Source organism: Cyanistes caeruleus, chromosome 3, assembly GCF_971803275.1.
Source record: "Cyanistes caeruleus chromosome 3, bCyaCae1.hap1.1, whole genome shotgun sequence".
Taxonomy (NCBI): Eukaryota; Metazoa; Chordata; class Aves; order Passeriformes; family Paridae; genus Cyanistes; species Cyanistes caeruleus.
Window position 1 is genome coordinate 50,047,018 of NC_141703.1, and position 19,570 is coordinate 50,066,587.

The 19,570-nt window shown below is 41.3% G+C and overlaps 1 protein-coding gene across 16 annotated transcripts in view; it reads left to right on the forward strand.

The window, feature by feature from the left end:
* The window catches only part of KLF12 (KLF transcription factor 12), a 303,507-nt gene that overhangs the window by 228,755 nt on the left and 55,182 nt on the right, over window positions 1–19,570 (forward strand). For 14 of the 16 annotated variants that reach the window (XM_086881064.1, XM_086881071.1, XM_086881067.1 and 11 more), the window contains one exon: window positions 4,411–13,522. The exons of the other annotated variants lie outside the window; for them this stretch is intronic. In XM_086881064.1, the coding sequence (XP_086737190.1) occupies window positions 4,411–4,592 (182 nt within the window). In that variant the 3' untranslated portion in view covers window positions 4,593–13,522. Of the gene's footprint in view, window positions 1–4,410; window positions 13,523–19,570 lie in introns of those variants that run through there. 16 annotated transcript variants of the gene reach the window in all.

Genomic DNA, 19,570 nt, shown 5'->3' on the forward strand with positions numbered 1-19,570 from the left:
TAATTAATTCCCCCAAATAATGGAAAATACTCATTTTCGACAGAGAGCTGTCAAGAAATACTTTTTCATGCTCCAAGGTCCTGCTTGATCTATGTAAATGGCTGTTGTGGTGTTCACTGTCCATATATTGCAGGACAAAGCTGCAGAATAGCATCGGAATTTCTCTGTGTTTTTGTGAGATTTCAGGACAAAACAATAGAGTTCTCAAAGACACATGCGAAAGTAGAGGGTCAACAAATGCTTGCAGCCTCAGGCATCTATTTTCAAACTGAAAGGTTCTTTAAAACTTCACAGATTCAGAATATTGAACTAATAGGATTTTATCATCTTCTGCTTCTCCTTTTCTCCTCCTCCTATTTGCCACATTTTTAGTCCCTTTCTGCAGTTCTTTTCGCTTCCAATTTCCCAAAACTGTCTACTGTTTTGACTTCTTCATTCCTGTATTTCCACCACCCCAGGCATAACTCACACAGCCTGCATTTGTTCCTTAAAGCTGAATGAGAATTGGAGTGCCTGGGTGCATGAGGAGCCAAAATGTGCCCATACTTTTAAGCCCAAGAGTTTCTTAAACACTTGAATTCAAGTGCTAGCACAGAGACAGAAGTGTCTGAGTTAGAATGTTAGAGTGTTTGACTTCAACTCCACTGCAATCCAGTCTTGAAATGCAGATAGAGAGAGAGAGAGAGAGAGAGATGCACTGAAGTTAAGTTCTTCCAGTTTTGTCCACATCCTCACACGCTGCTCTCTGCTGCTGAGCAGCTCCTCTCTGTTGGTTGCACTGATAATTTCAGCTATGAATGCTCAAGATCTCATCAGCCAAAGCTGGTGTGGGATAGCTGATACCAGCTTCTCAGATTGTAGCAATACTCTTCCTACTGGTCCTTTCTCCATCATTTCAGGTCCTGGATCTTCTAGTTTTGACAAACTCAGTGGTTAGTCTTCATGTCTGGGATGACACAAAACAAAAGGTTAAGAGTTAGTATATGAAGGCAATTTTTTTTCTAGCATTTGAGCATGCACAGATAATGTAACTGTTTAAGAGGAAAGTAGTAGTATTCTTTCCCTAGAAATTAGACTTGTGTAAAATGTTGATTAACCTTCATGAACAATCATATCTTTCACAGTTGTCTTTACAGTGGCCTTTTTAAGGTGCGTATGAGTGAATATCTTCACATTAGCTCTACTTTGGCTGTTTTTTTCTTTCTTACAGTAAATGTATATATTAAATTGAAAACAATGAGAGGTCCTCTTAGGTTGAAATTTTAAGAGTGATTCTCCTTCAGTGGACTAAATACCTTGCAAGGAATGTTGTCAGTCCTGTCTCTTTCACATAGCTCTGTGAGGGCTGGGTAGGCAGGACTCGCTGAGGAGGGACACTGGAAGCAACACGTGGGAACTCCAGCTGAGTGATCTGCATTCACATCCTTCCATCAGCTGACTTTCATTTCTTACCTGAAATTACACTATTTTAATGGGTGAACTAAAAAATCCATTTCTGATATTTCTCATGCAAACCATCCCTTTCTGCATTGGGTACTCTGTTGAGGGAAGGAAGATCTCGAATTCTGTGTACCAAGGGGAAGGATTTCATGGATATCTTTAATATCATCATTAGTGACCTGGACAAGGGGATCAAGTGCATCCTTAGTAAGTTTGCAGATGACACCAAGTTGTGGAGTGTTGATCTGCTGGAGGGTAGGAAAGCTCTGCAGTCTGGACAGGCTGGATTCATGGGCCAAGGCCAGTTGTATGAGACAACAAGGCAAAGTGCTGGATCCTGCACTTGGGTCACAACAACCCCAGGTAGCACTACAGGCTGGGGTAAGAGAGGCTGGAAAGCTGCTCAGCAGAAAAGGATTTGGGAATGCTGGTCAACAGCTGCTGAACATGAGCCAGTGTGTGCCCAGGTGGCCAAGAAGGTAAATGGCATCCTGGCCTGTATCAGCAATAGTGTGGCCAGCAGGGCCAGGGCAGTGATTGTGCCCCAGTATTTGGAGCTGGTGAGGCCAAACCTTGAATCCTATGTTGAATTTTGTCATTCTCACTAAATGAAGATCATTGAGCTGCTGGAGTGTGTCCAGAGAAGGGCAGTAGAGCTGGTGAAGGGTGTGAGCACAAGTCTTATGAGGAATGTCTGAGAGAAGTGGGGCTCCTCAGCCTGGAGAAAGAGAGGGTCAGGGGGAACCTTTCTGATTTCTACAAATACCTGAAAAGTCGTTGCAAGTTGTGTCTTTCTTCACAGATAATAAGCGACAGGACAAAGGGAAATGGCCTCCAGTTACACCAAGGTTGCACCAAAGTAGGTTTAGATTGGATATTAGGAAAAAAATATTTCACCCTGGTTATCCAGTGAAGTAGTTGATACTCCATCCATGAAGATGTTGAAAATTTCAGATGCTTTTAAGTAAGAATCGAGAGCCTAAGAAATAACTGTTGACTGAAAGTGTCTGTGGCCGAAGAAGCCGACCAAGGTAGTATCTGGTGAACAAGAGAGTTTAAAAGTGTGTTGAGGGATGGGCAGGACAAGCACTGCACTTGGAAAAATGTTGCTGTGGTGTGATGAGAGCGTTGGAATCAACCTGCCAAGCTGGATGGGAGTGCTGCTATATTTGTACAGTGCTCTGCACCAACTGTTTGTGGCAAGAATATCTATGTAAGACAGTTTGGTGGTGAATATGAGCACATTTTGTAGCACTGTGTCATTGGCAAGAGTGTGCATCCCACCATCTGCTGTGTAGCTTGTGCCTGCCTATCCAGCTCACTGCAGCTGCTGGATTTGAGATGCCCAACACTGTGGCCACCTGGTGGCAATGAGCACTGTTTGGTGCTCTCTGCTTGGTTGGGGAGTACAAAATTATCTAGGCTGAGTTGCTGCTGGTGCAACTACAGATTGTGGTCAGAGCCCTGATTGCTGGGTTCTCCCCTCAGCAACTGTTTCCCACCCCCATCTGACATCAAAACTGCAGCACAGCCCAGATGGTGCACAGAAGGTACCAACCCAAGGAGCTCAAATGTTGCTGACAACCTTGCTGACATGTCGTGCTGGTGTCTGTACAGCACTGAATTTCCTTACAGAGGCTGTTTCAGCTGGATTTTTCAGGGCTGTTTGAAATTTGTGATGATACTCTTACTTGGGAATTTTCTTTTGAAACCAAGGGCTCTCTGCAGAGCATTTATTGACTTTTGAAGAGACGCAAGGAGGGAGGTTCTGCCTACGAAAAAGCAAGCGTTGCATCACTGGTTCATGTAATTGAAATAGTTCTTTGCAAGTTGCTCATGAGTCATAAGAGATAATAAATAACTGAAGAATGATTTTACCTAACAAAGGAAACAGTTGTTGCAGAGATGCTCTTATGTTGTCCAGGTTGTGATTAACTGGTTTCAGAAGGGGAAGTAAAATTTTAGACACACAGAAGGAAGATAAATATGGACCTCACACAGTTTACTTTCCTCAGTTTTGGTTTACGCTGAACTGTGGGAGCAAGGTAACTGCCAAGAGCATTTCTATAGACACTGAAGGTGAGTGATAGAAGTCACAAAGAAGTATAGCCTAAAAACATGGCAAAAATGGGATTTTAAACAGTTTGCTTTAAGCAAGCGCCAAAATCCAGTTTGGCTGTATTAATCTTCTCCTGTGACATGATGCAACATCATTCTTAGCCTTAAATAAAAAGCAAGGTGGTGGGATTTTCCAAAAATATACATTAGCCCAAGTCTGAGCTCACTGAAGTAAATGGATATTTATGAACAGTGTTGTGCAAGTCCCGTGGCTAAGTACATTTTAAAATTGTACACCATTCCTAGTAACATCTTATGCAAAATTAATTTTACTGAAAGTAAGTGCAGTGAATAAAGAGGATGTTTTACAGATGGAATTTTTATATTTCATTGGGAAGTTGTAGTTGATTTTTACCAGCTTACTAAGAAATGTCTTGGAGTGCTGTTTACACAAATAATCAGAAACCTTCATAAACATCATAGAATAATGGGAAGTCTCTGTCAGCCCACGGTAAATTACAGAAATGACAGGTAATCAGGTCATTTGGGGAGAAAGCGTAGCCCGACAAGATGAGGGTTGCAAACCTGTATGGTAATCATGAGAATAATTACACAGTTCTCTGTCCTGATGTTAATCCTCGCATCACCCCTGCAAGGTAGGATCTATATTGTTGCCTTAATCCTGTTGATTTTCTTAGTCATGTGGATGTCACAGGAATGATAAATCTCAAGGCTCTTTTTCTTATATTCAGCAGATCCAGTACCTCATAATTGTGTAATTTGGCCTAAAGCAACCCCTAGGCAGTGCGTGTTCATGGGAAGCGTGCAGAGGGGATTGTGGGGATTAATAGCAACAAGGGGAAAGTCACAACCTGCTCTTCCCCCTTCCCCTCTTTCTTTTGTTTCTCCCAGGAGAAAAACCCTACAAATGTACCTGGGAAGGCTGCACCTGGAAGTTTGCTCGATCCGATGAACTGACGAGGCATTACCGCAAGCACACGGGAGTGAAGCCATTCAAGTGTGCAGACTGTGACCGCAGCTTCTCCCGCTCGGATCACTTGGCGCTCCACCGCCGCAGGCACATGCTGGTTTGAGAAATGCTACCTGTTCCAGCCGAGTTTAAGAGCTGGGTCTCTTAACTACCCACAGTGAATTCAGCAGGGCTGAATCCCCCCTCTACAGTGTTAACAGGCAGGGCTTTCCCTGATGTCTGTAACAAAAAATAATAACAGAAATAATAAAAAAAAGCAGGAAAAGAAGTGCCACTCTTCTCCTCGCCATCTGAAGTTAACCCTGTCTGCCCCTCAGCATGGCTACCCCCTGAAAGTGTCATCACAATCACCTGGGAAATAGCAGCCGAGATGCTACAGGAATGGGCATTATTTCACATGCTGCATCCTTTGACAAAAAATGTTTATAGCTTGTATGTTTTCTCAGCTGCCAGACGTTTTGTTCCTGAAGAATCACTGCTGATTGGAGGATAGATACCACGAACTGATGATGATGATGACGATGATGATGATGATGAGAGCAAGACCGCTAGATCTGTATTATGCCATCCTTTCCCCTAGTTTTCAATACCATCTGTCCGGTGTCAGCACTGCACCGGAGCTGTGCTGCAGACAAGCTGCGTGTGAGTAGGCAACAAGATTCTGCTGGAGAGGTCCCGCTGCCGGAGCTGGAGGGTTGCTTGATCAGACTTCTGCAATAATGATGGTGGCATTTTAATATCATACCATAATTTGTTGTTATGCCCTAGAGGACACCAGCCATTTAACCTTTTTCTTTTATCTTTTTATTTCCTTCTTTTCTTTCATTGTTGTTGTTGTTGAAGTCTGTAAAATAAGCAAAGGGCAGCAGCATCTCTGCTGAAATACCATATTAAGTATCTGTATTTTACCATGGACTTACTTAGATCCATTTTCTGATTTGTATAGAAAGAGCCCACCTAAAATCTACCACCCTATTCTCAATGCGCCGTTTTCTTTCATGCAGGTATCCTCTTCCCCACAACCATTATTTGAACCCAAGGAAATAGTCAGATCTTGTACTTGCTGGTACCAAGGTTAGTGGTATAGCCACTCATGAAATGGAATTGAATGTATTATCAAAACAAAACAGAGAAGAAACGGCTGCATCTCTTGCAGAGAAAAAGCAATAATGAATAAAATGGCTCTTGAGACAATAAATAACTCCACACTAGCAGAAGTGGGGGGTATGCAGAAACAACATGTAAAATTTAAGCATTTAAGTTAATCTTGTTGCTGGTTTCACTGACCTGCTAGGTGCCACAATTAAGTACTTTTATTACCTTTAACATCATACTTGTGTCTGGAAAGCAGGAAAGATACAGCAAAGAGTTGATTGTTGAGGAGGTAGTGGATGAACTGTAAGTAGGACAGAGAAATATTTCTGCAGTGGTGCTCTGCAAGACATTAGATTTCTTCCTGGGAGTTAGGGAATAAGAGATTTTGCCAGCTGTCCAGTATGATATAAATGGCCTTCTATATGGGTACCATTGTCTGCCTCTGCTGGGATTTTCAATCCAAGCCTTTTCAGATTAAATAAAAGGAAATTCTTGATCATTCCCATACAGCCCTATAATTGCAAACCGATTTGTATTAATTGTATTATGTAGGAAAGAGAGAAACTCTTAGTCATCAGTTACTCATGCAAACAGAACAGTGTTTTTCTGTTTTCTTTCCTCATAAGGATCTGCTTATTCAGCTAAATTTGACTAAGGGCTTGGCGATATTTTCTAAGTGTTGATATTTTCATAGTTTAGAGATAAAAGATGTAAACATAAAGGTCTTTTGCAATGCATTTAATTATGAATATTTTGTTCCAGGAATTGCACAGATTAAATTTGTGATGCCACTTGTTTGATTTTAAACATTTGACCATATCAGTTAATATCAGATTCCTGGATCAAATGTAGTAATGTTCAGGGGATTCTGATATCAAGGTAATCTTTTAAGAAAAAACAACACAGAGTACCCATACAGATACAAAAGCAATTAGTTAATTGAAGATTAATATGACTGGGATAATAGCATATTAGACCCCAGAGTTTCATTGTCTTTAAATATCCTTAATATTCCCCAGTATGGATAGTTTATCAGCTCCCTGAAAGAATTTACTGCTGTTAAAGCTCAGGCTTCCCACTGCTGAGTGGTCAGCAGAGAAACTCAACACAAGTTATTCACAGCTGTAGTGGGAAAAATGCCTCTATCAATTCCCATTGACCATGTCAGTGAACTACTTCTGCCAAATTTGATGACATTCTAGAATCCGTCTCCAAAACCAGGGACAGAGCAGGGCTTCTGGATAGACCATGAGGCATTGCAGGGCAGCAGAACTGTGTCTTTACCAGCAGCATTGCTACTGTTAATTTAAAAAACTGGTTGTCAGAGTATTGTGCGTGAGGTGCTTCATGGATTATGTCTGAGGTCTGGTTTTTGTGTACTTCAATATCATCACCTCAAAAGCTTCTGTCATTGTTGGCATTTAGGGAAAGAAGTCGTGTTAGGCAGAATTCCAGTGATTTTTTTTTTTTTCCTGCCCAAGAATATTTTACCAACTAATTATTGGAAAAGCAGTAATTCAGTTAGGAACCAATGGCATACAGAATTCCTTTTGGGATCTGTGATTTTATTTTTTTTTTCCCTCACAGAAAATTAAGTTTGCTTGAGCAGAAAGTCTTACTGGGCATTCTGTTAGCATACAGGAGGATGTGATGTTACTCTTAAAGGCGGGGTGCAACTGGGAGAGATCAGTGTTCCTCTTTAGGCTTCCCTTGTAGTCAGCGAAGACAAACTACAAGAGAAATGGGGAGGCCTTAAATTTCAGCATTCAGCTCTGATATGCCCTGTGAAGGAGCATATGTATGACAGATCCTGGAGAGGCTCATCTCCCAAGGCTGAGGTTGGTCTGCATGAATCCCTGGTTTTTCAGCTGGTTACATGTTACTTTATGCATTGGAAACGCTGCAACAGAAAGAGGGTCTGATTTTATTCAAAAAACCCCAAAGTGAAGAGAGTTAAAGCAGTACTAATGCCAAGGGACACAGGCAGAGTTGTAGCAGTGGTAGGAGAATGAAGCCAAAAGGTAAAGGAGCGTGTGCTACATTTTGTTATTTCACAGGCACCTCCTCAACCTTTCCAGCACATGTGCAAAGGCTTCTGCTGTAGCCAACTTGCACAACCAGCAGAAGTCCACCACTGGGTTTCAAGTACACAGTATGGTTCTTGATGAGGTTCTCATTCATACCAGCGCCTGCAGGCTTTGATCCCAGTTACTCCATGGGGTTCTTTTTTGGCTTTTGGCCCCTTCAGAAGTATTTTAAGAAAAGTTACTCAGTGGGATGGGGGTGATTGAATGTGGAGCTGATGTCCCCCACATCCTCATTGTGTCTTTTGCCTTTATTGGCTGTGGTTCAGACCTGCCAAGTTTCCATGCTCTTGCAAAGACCATGGGGATTGCTCCAGGGTAGTTCCTCAAAAATCCTGGTACCCCACCACAGGTCTGTGATGTCTCATGGCTGTGGCAAAGGCTTACATCATGTGTAGCATGCAGAAATACCAGATCTCATCCTGACATGATCCCGTAAGTCCATCTTAACTGGGCAGCTGGGATACACAAATATACAGTGTCTCATTCCTTCAGAAAGACAGAGATTTCAGTCCACCATGCTGTGACATTGCATGTTACAGCTTGCAAGGGAATTATGCCATGAAGTGTCAGATTTCATAAATTTTGAAAAAGTTCTAAATGGGTTTGTCAGGAATCCTCAGGAGCCAGCATTTTAGGAAAATGTAATGAGCAAACAGCTTTGATACAGAACTTTTAAAATTTTTAATTGTGTCATTATTTTTTGAGCACCCCTTATATTCAGCACTGTAAAATCAGCTCATTGCAACAGCAGTTTTTACTTGGGAATGAAGATGCAGTATTCCTTATTCTCTCTCATGCTTACATAAATATTAAGTAGATTTAGACTGACTTGTATATATGATTATTTGCTGGAGTAATGTATAACAAAATTAACAGTGTTGAAAATTACATCAGTGATTTTGATGTTTGGGTTAACTTGCAGTGCAGAGCATGGACAAATAGCTGGACAGCCTTTCTCCCCTTTTAATAATAACAGTGATCATAAGTCTTGTTTTCCATTAGCCACATTGAAAATGTATTCTAGTTGCCATTTATAAATTTATCTTCTGATAATAAATGCTGTTTAATGTAAAAAAATCTCTTTCTTCTTTATTGAAGGTGGGTACCTAAAAATCAGAGTAAGTGTGACTAATAATATCGCACTTACTTTTTAGCATGAATCTGCCTTTGGAAAGGTCATTGTATGAAACTGTGTCTTCCACAGCAGTCAAGTCTTAAGATCGTTCAGTAAATCCTTGCTACTCCCACATGCTCATCCTTACACTCATGCCTTTGAACCCCAGCACTTCCAAGTGTCTCTACCCATGTGCAGGTAATAAACAAGTTTATTTAAAATCAAAATTTGGGGGGGGGGGGGGAGAAATGGGGAATCCCAAAAAAAATAGAAAAGGAAGAATTTTAAGTAAGCACTGTTTTAGAAAATACTACCTTAAGAAACCAGCTCATGTTATTGTGTTATGCCTTTGCCTGTGATAGGTGACTGGAGAATTGCACAAAGAAATGGTTGCATTTTCACAGTTTTGCTATAGTGTAGCATTTTCTGTGTAATGTATGCTTATGAAATCATGCCCACTGGAACACTGAAAAGGCTTCAATTCTCCACAATAAATCAGGTTTTGGCATAAAAATGTAACTGTAAGGATACTGCATCTTTAGAAATCAAAGTAACATGAAAGTATTTTATTATACTTGTAAACAATTAAAATATTCTGTAATATATGTGATAATGGAAAAGTATTTTCAAACTCACGGTTTTACATGAGGTGTTAAATAGCTGAAATAAAATACATTTTTAAGCAATCCTTACCTTCAGTTTTCATCGGGAGGACTATTAGGATAATGCCTTGGAAAGCTTAAACACAAAACACGAGAAGTAAAGTGTTCTGTTTTATCAGAGCGTGTTTTCTCTGCAAAATGGAGTGGCCACTTCTTTGCTGTTTTGCAGATGGTGTGTGATAGAGCAAAGTTATACTGAGTCCTTCAGTGTCAAATAAGTCAACGCTCAATGTCTTTGACTGAATAAAGGAAAAAAACACTTAAAATGAAAACCATATGAAAGGTTTGGCGGTTTGTGATTTCTTTTTTCCTTCTGGCATTTTACAATGAACTGCAGATACAGGAATGGCAAACACTCATATGATTTTATTTCTTCTTGTATTTCCCCAACTACAGTGCATCCTGATTAAAGGTTGCAGAGCTGAAATAGGCAGCTGCTTTTTGCTGATTCCAGGGGAGTTTAGTCTTCTAGGTGCAGTAACATTCAAGAATATCCATTGTAGCAGGACAGTTCTGACATTTAAAATACACGTACACTTCAGTGAGATAGCCTGAAATCTGTTTTAAAGGTGAAACTGAAAGTGCCTGTAATTAGAACTGATGGGATGTTCCTATACTTTTACACAGCAATAACTTAATGGGATTCTGTTAACAATAAGGTGAAAGTGAAATTTTACTTTGAGAACAATAATGCAGCACAGAAACAAACACAAAGTGCCATTTGTATGTTCACATGTTGAGATACTGTGTTAGAGGTTTTAGTTATTTTCTCAGATAACATCTGTCATATATTTGTAAGAAGAAAATAAATCTTAGTTTACAAATGACTCGTAGCTGTACCAATTCTCAGTAGGTGTGATTGCAGGTCGTTGTCAAAGCAGTGTTGTAGGGGATTTCTTCCCAGTTTATGTTGGATATGCCCGTATATCCAGGGTTATTCTCTAGTGAAGTAATCCAAAACCAGCAATAAGCCCAATGGAGCTTTTTTTAGGGAATATGATAGAAGAGGGATTCTCTTGAAAAATCCTCTGCATTGAACTCTGGAAACACATGAGTTCACCTTATGTCTCCTTTCTCTTCATCACATAATGCTCATAGTATTTAATGCCATCTTGCTTGACTTCATGAGTGGACAAAATAATATCACTTCTCCTTCTTTTGGGGACAATGAGTGAAAAATTGGGGACTGTCAGTCTAGACACTATTTGAATAGCAAACAAGAAGTCAATATTCCTAAAATGAAGTATGGAGATTTTTATATTGAGTGGCCTAAACATTTGCATCAGTAGACTAATTGATCTTACCAGAAAATGGCCACCTGTGACTCTTGCACTCTTACTTTTTCTCAATTTTTTTTGTAAGTATTAACTACTGCTAATGGATTCTTAAAATAGCAGTGTAATTCCAGCCCTCATGCTTCTTCTATTTTTAAAAATTAATTTATTGGAAATAAAAATGTAACTGGTTGTTCTGATGGCTTTGCCAAGGAAGATTGCTTTCCATTCTCTGAATTTGTACCTGTCATTTATCCAGGCAAAATTTTGTATTTGAAAAATCCTGCATTTTGTCTAGACTTCTGCTGCCATCAGCAGCAGGTTGCTGCTGGAGTCTCAGTGAGGCTCATACACAGATGAAAGTGCAGGTGCAAAAACAACACCCTCCCCCCACCCAAAAGAAAAAAATGCACTTGGACACATGTGTAACAATTAGATATTCATGCACGAGTTGATTATGTGACAAGGTTGCTTGTTCAGTACCAAATTTAAATGTTAATCACTGGCAGAAATAATCCCATCAGAACATGCATATATATACTTACTCTGTTGTCCCGAGCTTATCTCCAGATATTAAGCACATAAAACAATTCAACTCATGCTAGGGATTTCAGGAGAGTACCAGGGATTTTGTTGTCAGGACAAAGGAATCTAGTTTCTTACCCAGTACCTGAGCCCTTCTCAGAGAGGAGTGTTTGGTTCTTTGTTCTGGAGCAACAACACTACGAGGGGGCACCCTTAGAAAGCTGCCATGTTGGGAAGTTTGGCCCATTCCAGCCCTGCATGTGTTAGTTCTTCAGTAGGAAAGGGCACCTTGTCTTCACCATCCCAAAATGAGACAGGTTTTTTTTCCCTTCATTCTGAAAAGCAAACTCTGAGTAAGGGTCCTTATTTTTATTGATGGGTTTTTTAGTCTGTCTTGTTTTGGTTTTACTTTTGTGTGGTTTTTTGTTTTATTTGGGTTTGGGGTTTTATTTTTGCTTTGCCAGCATTATTCTATAGCAGCTCATGCTCACTGACTTTGAATTATGAAATAATTACCCTTGTGGTAAGTTTTACATTATTCAATAGAGTTTTTCAGTCCTCCAGAGAAGCAAAACTGGGCATGTGAATTTTAGCTCTTACAAAAATAAGAATAAAAAAAAATTACTTGAGATCCTGTTGTCCATGTGAATGAACTGCAGCATCTTTCCCAGTTCAGAGTCAGAAGTTTCAGTGAGCCAAGGTACTCTCAGTTATAAAAGTAGAGGTGGTTCACACATTGACTTGCTAAACCTTGCTCTGCGCTGTGACCTCAGCATTTAAAAACCAGTAGTGTCTGATATGGGACTACAGGTGATGGCTTTGATGGATTGTCATAAGCATGAACCATGAAATACACAACTAGGTTCAGATACCACTTTTCTCCCTCTCCCTGCCTTTCTAGATATAAAAGAGCTTTGCAAAGACAACTCGAGCCAAATCTTCATGGCTGAACTAATATTTTTCATGGTTCAGAGTTGTTGTTGTCATTTCTGGTTTCAGACTTTTTCACTGCTACATATCCATCTTAAAAAAACCCACATGGTTTATTTCTTTCCTGATTGTCCTATACATGGCTTCCTTGGTAATATAAGTTCTTCACAAAACACCTACACAATATGCTCTCTTGACCTTCTGTCTGTCCTTACAAAGTTGTATTTCCCATTTGCACATTTGTAGATTATACACAGAGAAGTAATGAATTACTTAAGTTTCATGCACCATCAGCCTTAAGACCTTCTACCCATACACAGGCACATGCATTCATACACATCAAGGGAAAGAGAGATTTGGACACTGCTATCAACATGTGGGGTCAAAAATACCATTAAATCAGAAAGTTCTTTCAGCTGTGTTCAGGAGAAAACAACAATACTGAAAACTTGGCCAAGTTACTTATGGACTAAGCAAATTCCCCCATGGCGTTATTTGAATGAAAACCTAAGGATGGGATTGTATTTGGCCCCAGATTGTTCCTTCTAATCAGGTCATTACTGTTGTATGTACTAATGAGCGTTCATTTGATCCTCCTGTGTAAAAATACAAAAACATCCCGTAGTTTACCAAGCAATTCATTTGGGACTGAAGCTTCACAGCAATGGAATTAGTATGTACAGCACCTCAATCTTTTCCTAGATAAGATGTGAAAGGGAGGGCCATTATCGATAACCCCATAGAGATAGTAGTGTCAATAGAGCTCCTACATTTAAAAGGAATAAAAATACCAGTGCTAGCAGGCAAACATATTTGTTTCATTTTAGACTTTCTTTTGCCTTCTTTTCAAAAGCTTTTAAATACAAAGATTACTTTTCTTCAAAACTTAAAGTAAACTTCTGCAGATCTAATTTCCCAATAGTTTCCTCTGCATTTATATACTATGTAGTGTTTAGGCAATGCCTATGTTATAAGTTTATTAATATTATGTAAGTGTTGTTCTTGTATTTATGTATAGTGTATGTATTGTAAATATACTCAGAGCTTTTTTTCCTCTTACTGTAAAAAGGTGATTTTTGCCCTATGATAATGTAAAGGGAGTCCCCTAATGAAATTCTGTCAGAGGATGATTATTCCACTCTATTCTCAAAGATTTAAATGAACAAGTGTTATTGTTTTAAATGGTGTCTCAGACATATTTTGTTGGTGCATTGCTTTTCTGTATTCAACTTTCCTATGAATTGAGCTGTGAACTGAAATAGAGTTTAAACCTTTAAATGTATGCATTTGTACAATTATCTGAATGGAGGCATGAAGGTTAAATAAAGCATTTTGTATGGAACAAACCCCCTAATTATTACTGTGGATGACTCAAACCTTCTGGAATACCTACTTATTAACTTTTTAAAATTAAATCTTCATTTTCTATAAACATATAGTGATTTTTTTTTAATGGCATGTGTGCTTAAGAAATGGATTTTACTTACTTTTCTGATTTTTTAGAAGCCAGTATAGAGAGTAGATGTTCTTTCTCCTTTCACGGAATTTGTGCATCTATGGCAAAGCTGGAACAAATAAAACAGCACTCAACAGTACAAAAGAAAATGTCCTGAGATGATACAAAAATATTTTGCATTACTATATAATCTGAGTTCCCCAAGTACTTTAAAGGGGGAACTCTTTGCTTCTGCCCCTGTCCTTTACCTGTGTGTGGTGCAGTTGATGTGCAGCATCTGTGAGGTACCAGTGCAGTCAGGAGAGTTTGTTCACTGTGTGTCCCTCAAGTGAAGGAACAGCTGCTGGAGGAGGGCTGTGGGACACTGGAAATTGCAAGTTCATACCTGGTTGAAGAGAATTGGTGTTTGCCATTGCTCTGAGGGACACTCTGAGGCGTGCGGGCTTCTCCCTTTGCGTCTGACCAGTCCACAAAAAAAAGCTTGCTTCATGTTCAAGCCAGTCTAAGACAACTGGATGTAAAGTTAGAGGCTTGGAGCAGCACATCACCCGTATTGGTGAAATTTCTCCTTAAAATAAATGTTCCCCTTCCCCTGAATTCACATCAGCTTACTTTTAACCAATACGATAATTTGTCTAGTAAAAGCCATGGTGTTACATGGTTACAGGCAGAGAAAAGAGTAAACAAAGTTGATTTGGAGACCTTTGAGCCTAAGGAGGAGATGTTTCTCAACCATATCTGTGGTATAACAGATCTTCCATCTCGCAAAACAGTGATGAATTTAAAAATCAGATAGTTGCATTGGCCCTTCCAAAGTACTTCTGCTTTCCACACAATAAGTTGTTTGTTATTCCTCAGTGTCCTGTGTGTGTTTAATTTCATTTTTTTCTCCCAAGAGTGACATAAGTATAAAATGCATCACTGCCTGTTTAGTCTGACCTCCTCAGTGAACGCCCACACCGTCCTCTGCCCTGACCCATGCTCTGTTCCTGAAAAGTTATTTCTTCCACTTGCACAAACAACTGCTCAATTGTCATCTAATCCCTCCCCCTTTCCCCCCCCTTTGTTATTGAACAGTCCACTTGGAATGAAAAGTTGGCACGTTGTGTTAAGTACATCGTACAGGGCATGTCTGGCTCTCCTGTGCATGACAAGGAGTGGCCTCTGGTAACCACCTTCAACTTTGCACATGGAGTTACTAGATCAGATAAGCACAGTTTCCTCTCTACGTGCAGAAAAAAATCACATCAGCATCATCCTTGAACCCAGGGAGATTGCCTGCCTCCCAGATGGAGTTGGAACTCCCAAGTTCTGGCAGTGCAGACTTTCACCCATGGATTTAGACTGCAAGTCCTCGTGTCCAGCCTCTTAACAGAGAATCTCATCCATATGAGAGGTCTGTCTGAAAGGTCTGCTCACTGCACTGTGGCCTGATAGCAGGAGATTTTGCTTGGGATTTGAAAGGGCAATGCTAGGAGGAAAACGTGGTGGTGCTCACCAAGTGTTTGTCCTTTCCAAAGTGAAGCCAGCAGTGGCTGCCACGGATGTAATTGGTCTCTTCAGCAGTGCCTATGGTGCGTGGTGCACACTCTGGAACCTGTCCCTAAACAACCCTCCCATCCGAGCAAACCAGGCAAAGTTAAATCCTTTAAATAGACAAAGAGCCAAAGGCATTTGACTGAAGCTGGAGTGACTCAGTAGTTAAGCAAAAAATGCCAGAATCGCAGAATGTTTGGGGTTGGCAGTGACCGCAGGAGGTCATGTGGTCCAGCCCCCTGCTCAAACAGGGACACCTAGGGCCAGCTGCCAGGAAGGTGTTCAGATGGCACTTGAGAATCTGCAAGAGTGAAGATTCCACAGCCTTGCTAGGCAACCTGGGGCAGGGGTCAGCCACCTTTAGAGTGAGAAAATGTTTCCTGATATTCATAATAGCACCTGACCATTTGGAGTCCATCCCTCTCACTTTGGCCATTAGGCAGAACAGGTTCTCTGGTTAAGGTTCTGACCCATTCTGTAACTGGCTACGGTTTTAATACCCATGGGTGTTTTCTGTGAGAGGCCCCAAATAGCAGCAGTAGCCATACCCTTCCTATTGAAGTGTACTCACAAAGGCATTTACTGCCTCACATACTTGTCTTACCATAAATATATGGCCCATAATAACTAGACCTGCGCCTTACAAAGGAATGAATAACCAGATTTAGCCAGTAAGCTGAAACATGTCAATATATTTTATCCTTTATGTTTTCATTTGTATCTTTGCACAACCTTGCTCACAGGTGCACTGTGCCCTTTCCTGGTTATCTTTCTCATTTGCTGGGGATATCGATCTATAAAACCTCCTTGTAAAATATTTCAAATAAATTCTTTGTTTTTTTCTGGGGTGACTTCTCTACACCTGTATTTTTGGGCCTATGCAGAATATTAACAGACAGAAACTAACAATAAAGTCCAGAAACTACTGCAAAAGCAAACAGTGAAACCAAGATGCTTGCAAAGCGCTATAAATCTCTGCTGAGCTCGGGTTGCTGTTTAATCTTTATATAGAGGTACGTCTCAAGGTTATCTGCTCCTGAGGGGTTCTCTGGAGGCTTTTGTGATTTGTCATCCGCTCAGCTTCTTATCAGTCACAGGTATTTCCCCTTGTAACATTTATTATGGGCTCCCCTCTGTGTTTCTTTAAAATGCAATGCCCTGAAGAGACTCTGGTATGCCGTTTTTAAGGAGTTATTAAATCTCCCTCTCCCATGATCAACTGGATCATAAATGTGGCACATGCAGCATAGCAGGTGCGGCAGCACCGGTGGCTGAACACCCTCACTGGGACTGGATGGAAACACAGAAGCCTGCAGCTCTGGAAAGGAGTCTTCTGTCTCCATCTAGCAGTCTCTGGCTGGAAAAGTACAGTTAAATACATTTACTGAATATGTTGTGTACATAGAAGCGAATCTACTGCAAGTAGCATAAATAAAATAACCATTGTGGCAGCTTAGCTAAGACACTGTCTGATTTTGAGGTGGAAAATATCTCAATCCTTTCCACCAGGATGATCATGGCCATCCTGCTGTGCCACCCATTTCAGCAGTGGCAAATCCAGCCCTGGCTGCTGCAGCAATGTGTCATAATTTCTGAGGAGCTGGCAGACTTGAGAGAGGGACAGTGAAACTCCATCATCAGCAAGATGACAGGGAGCCTCTGCTTGTGGCGAGGCTGGGACAGCAGAGGATGTGCTGGGAAATGGCTTCCTCTCCTGTGTCCACAGCCTCATGGAAATATGCTGCTGAGAGAGAGGGCTGGCTGGTATGGGAAGCACGATGCAACTGTCCCCAGCTATCGTTTTATGCAACAGATAAAGCTGCTTTAATTCCTCATTTATCCTTAAATACCTGCTTTGGCTACACTGACATCTGACTGCTAGCATGTATAGGCATGCAAGTACATGCATATATCTGCTTAGTACATATATATGTGTATTTACACACGCACACATGCATGCACTCTATGCATGTATGTAGGTATGTACTGACCAGCTCTTTCTAAAGGTCGTTGGGGCACCAGGAGCACTACTGGGAACACATTTTGGAGCCAGTTGTTCACACAGGTATGCAACAGCTGAGTAGCAGTTTTAAAGCCCTTTACTTTGAGATGTTAGAGCCAAAATTGGTGCCACATCCCTGTAGTGTTATAGGCCAAACTGGATGGGGCTTTGGCCTAGTGGAAGGTGCCCCTGCCCATGCAGGGCAATTGGAACAAGATGATCTTTAAGGTGCTTTCCAATTGAAATCATTTTATGTTTCTGTAAAAGGTCAAGGGAGGAGATGAATGCTTAGACTCCTTCTATACCTGCCCCCCTCATCTGGGCTGGTGCTTCAAGGGGTGCTCTAAAGCCCCACGTGCCCCCAGACCTGGCCTGTTCTCATCTCCCCCACTGACAGCAGGTGTTCACCCCAAGCCTGGACCGCAAAGAGCATCCCATAGGAGACAGTGTGGCCTCCCCCATGATGGAGAGATCCAAGGTCACCTGGCCAGCCTGGGGACCTGCACACAGCAGCATCACCTCAGCACCCAGGTGTGGACAGGGGCAGAGCCCCAGGGGACAGAAGGGGTATGAAAGCAGAAGTTTAGCCTCAGTGGTGCTGAGGGGTTTGTTTCACATCTGGGCTGGTGGATGGGTCTGCAGGCAAGGGATGTGAGCAGGAAATGGGAGCTGCTCCTTTGGTGCCCATCTCTCATTCAGCAGAGGTCCGCTACTTCGCTGCTTCTAGTGGGAAGGAGCTTTGTGGAAATTGAAAACCTGGAATTAGCTAGCTGAGATGAAATTGATCTCCATCTGCGCAAACTGGTAACATGGCTGTTTCAGTCTGCTGGTGAAGTATGCAATCTGTTTCTGAGGCGTTTTGTAAAAAATTAGAAAAGGCTGGTAGAGGATTTCTGCAGAGCTTTTTTGGTTCTGATTATTCATTTATTTACAAACGATCATTTAGACCATCTGTGGCTTTTCAGTGTAACTGAGAGAAAACTCTGAGCTTCCCAGAACTTTACAAGTGTGCCAAGAAGGCAAGACTGCAAAGGCTTTTTTGGAGCTAATAAAACAAAGACAGAAAAGCTGCTTGTTGTGATGAGGTGGGGGGAGGAGAAGACAAGGCTGGGGCCTTTTTCCTTCCTCAGCTTTGCTTTGTTTCCCATTTTGTTTGACATTTGTAATCAAAGCCTCAGCACCTTTGCTTTAGTTATAATAACTTTACTGTAGTTATTACATGAGCCTCCGCAGATGTACACACAGCCCAAGTTTTTAGCCTCCGGCACTGACCACTCCCCAGACAAGATGCTTGTTCCTGTACCACAGTACGTGTGATTCTGCAAGTTTCATTTATCACAAGGCAGCAGTACAGACACAAGAAAAGTACAGCAGGAGCCAGGGGCTCAAGATGAGGTTTGGCACACAGTACATCAACATCAGAAAAGACTTGTTCCTTCAGCTTTCATCACTAACAACATCTGGGAAGATGAATGTAACTCAGTCACGGTTGCTGCAAATTAAAATAAATGAATAACCTGCCAAGTGTGGGACAGAAGTGCTACATTCATGTGTTTTTGTGGGAAAACTAATGTGGCCCTTCGGGATTGTCAGCTTTAGTTTGATTCACATGGATGGCCATGTACCCATAAACTTTAAGGAGCTTTCAGAGTTTAAAATATTTTCCTTGACTACCCTAGCAGGAAGGGTTTTGGTAGGAAGTAAGGATGGCATTGATAGCAATTTCATGCTTGAATTCAACTCAGAGAAATAGTGAGAATGTGTTAGTTCACTGGCTGTAACTTGCAGGAGTGGTGGTGATATTCAGCAGATCGATAGCCACTTAGCAAAAACACAGTGGAAGGTGACACCTTGCTATAGGGGTCAGGAATGGCCTGATAAATATAGAAGGGAATATATCTCCTGGATAGCTGCAGAAGAGAAGGCTCCAGGGAGATCCTATAGCAGTCTTCCAGTATTTTTAGGGCTTACAAGAAAGCTGGGGAGGGACTTCTTTCAAAGTGATATGACAAAGGGTAATGGCTTTCAACTGAAGGAGAGTAGATTTAGTTTTGATATTAGGAGGAAGTTCTTTACTGTGAGGGTATTGAGTTATTTGAAAAGGTTTCCTAGAGAATCTGTGGATGCCCCATCCTTGTAAGTGTTCCAAGACCAGGTTGGATGGGACTTCGAGCAACCTGGTATCCCTGGGTATCCCTGCCTGTAGCTGGGGGCTTGGAATTAGATGATCTTTAAGGTCTCTTCCAACCCAAAGCACTCCATATATCTGTGAAACCAAGCACTTTTTTCTCTACAGTAGCTGGAGTCTGAGATGGTGCTTTCATAAGTGGAAGGAGCACAGGACACAGAACTCAGGCTTTTGTGGTATCCTGCTGTAAACATTACGGCTTTACTGCCAGC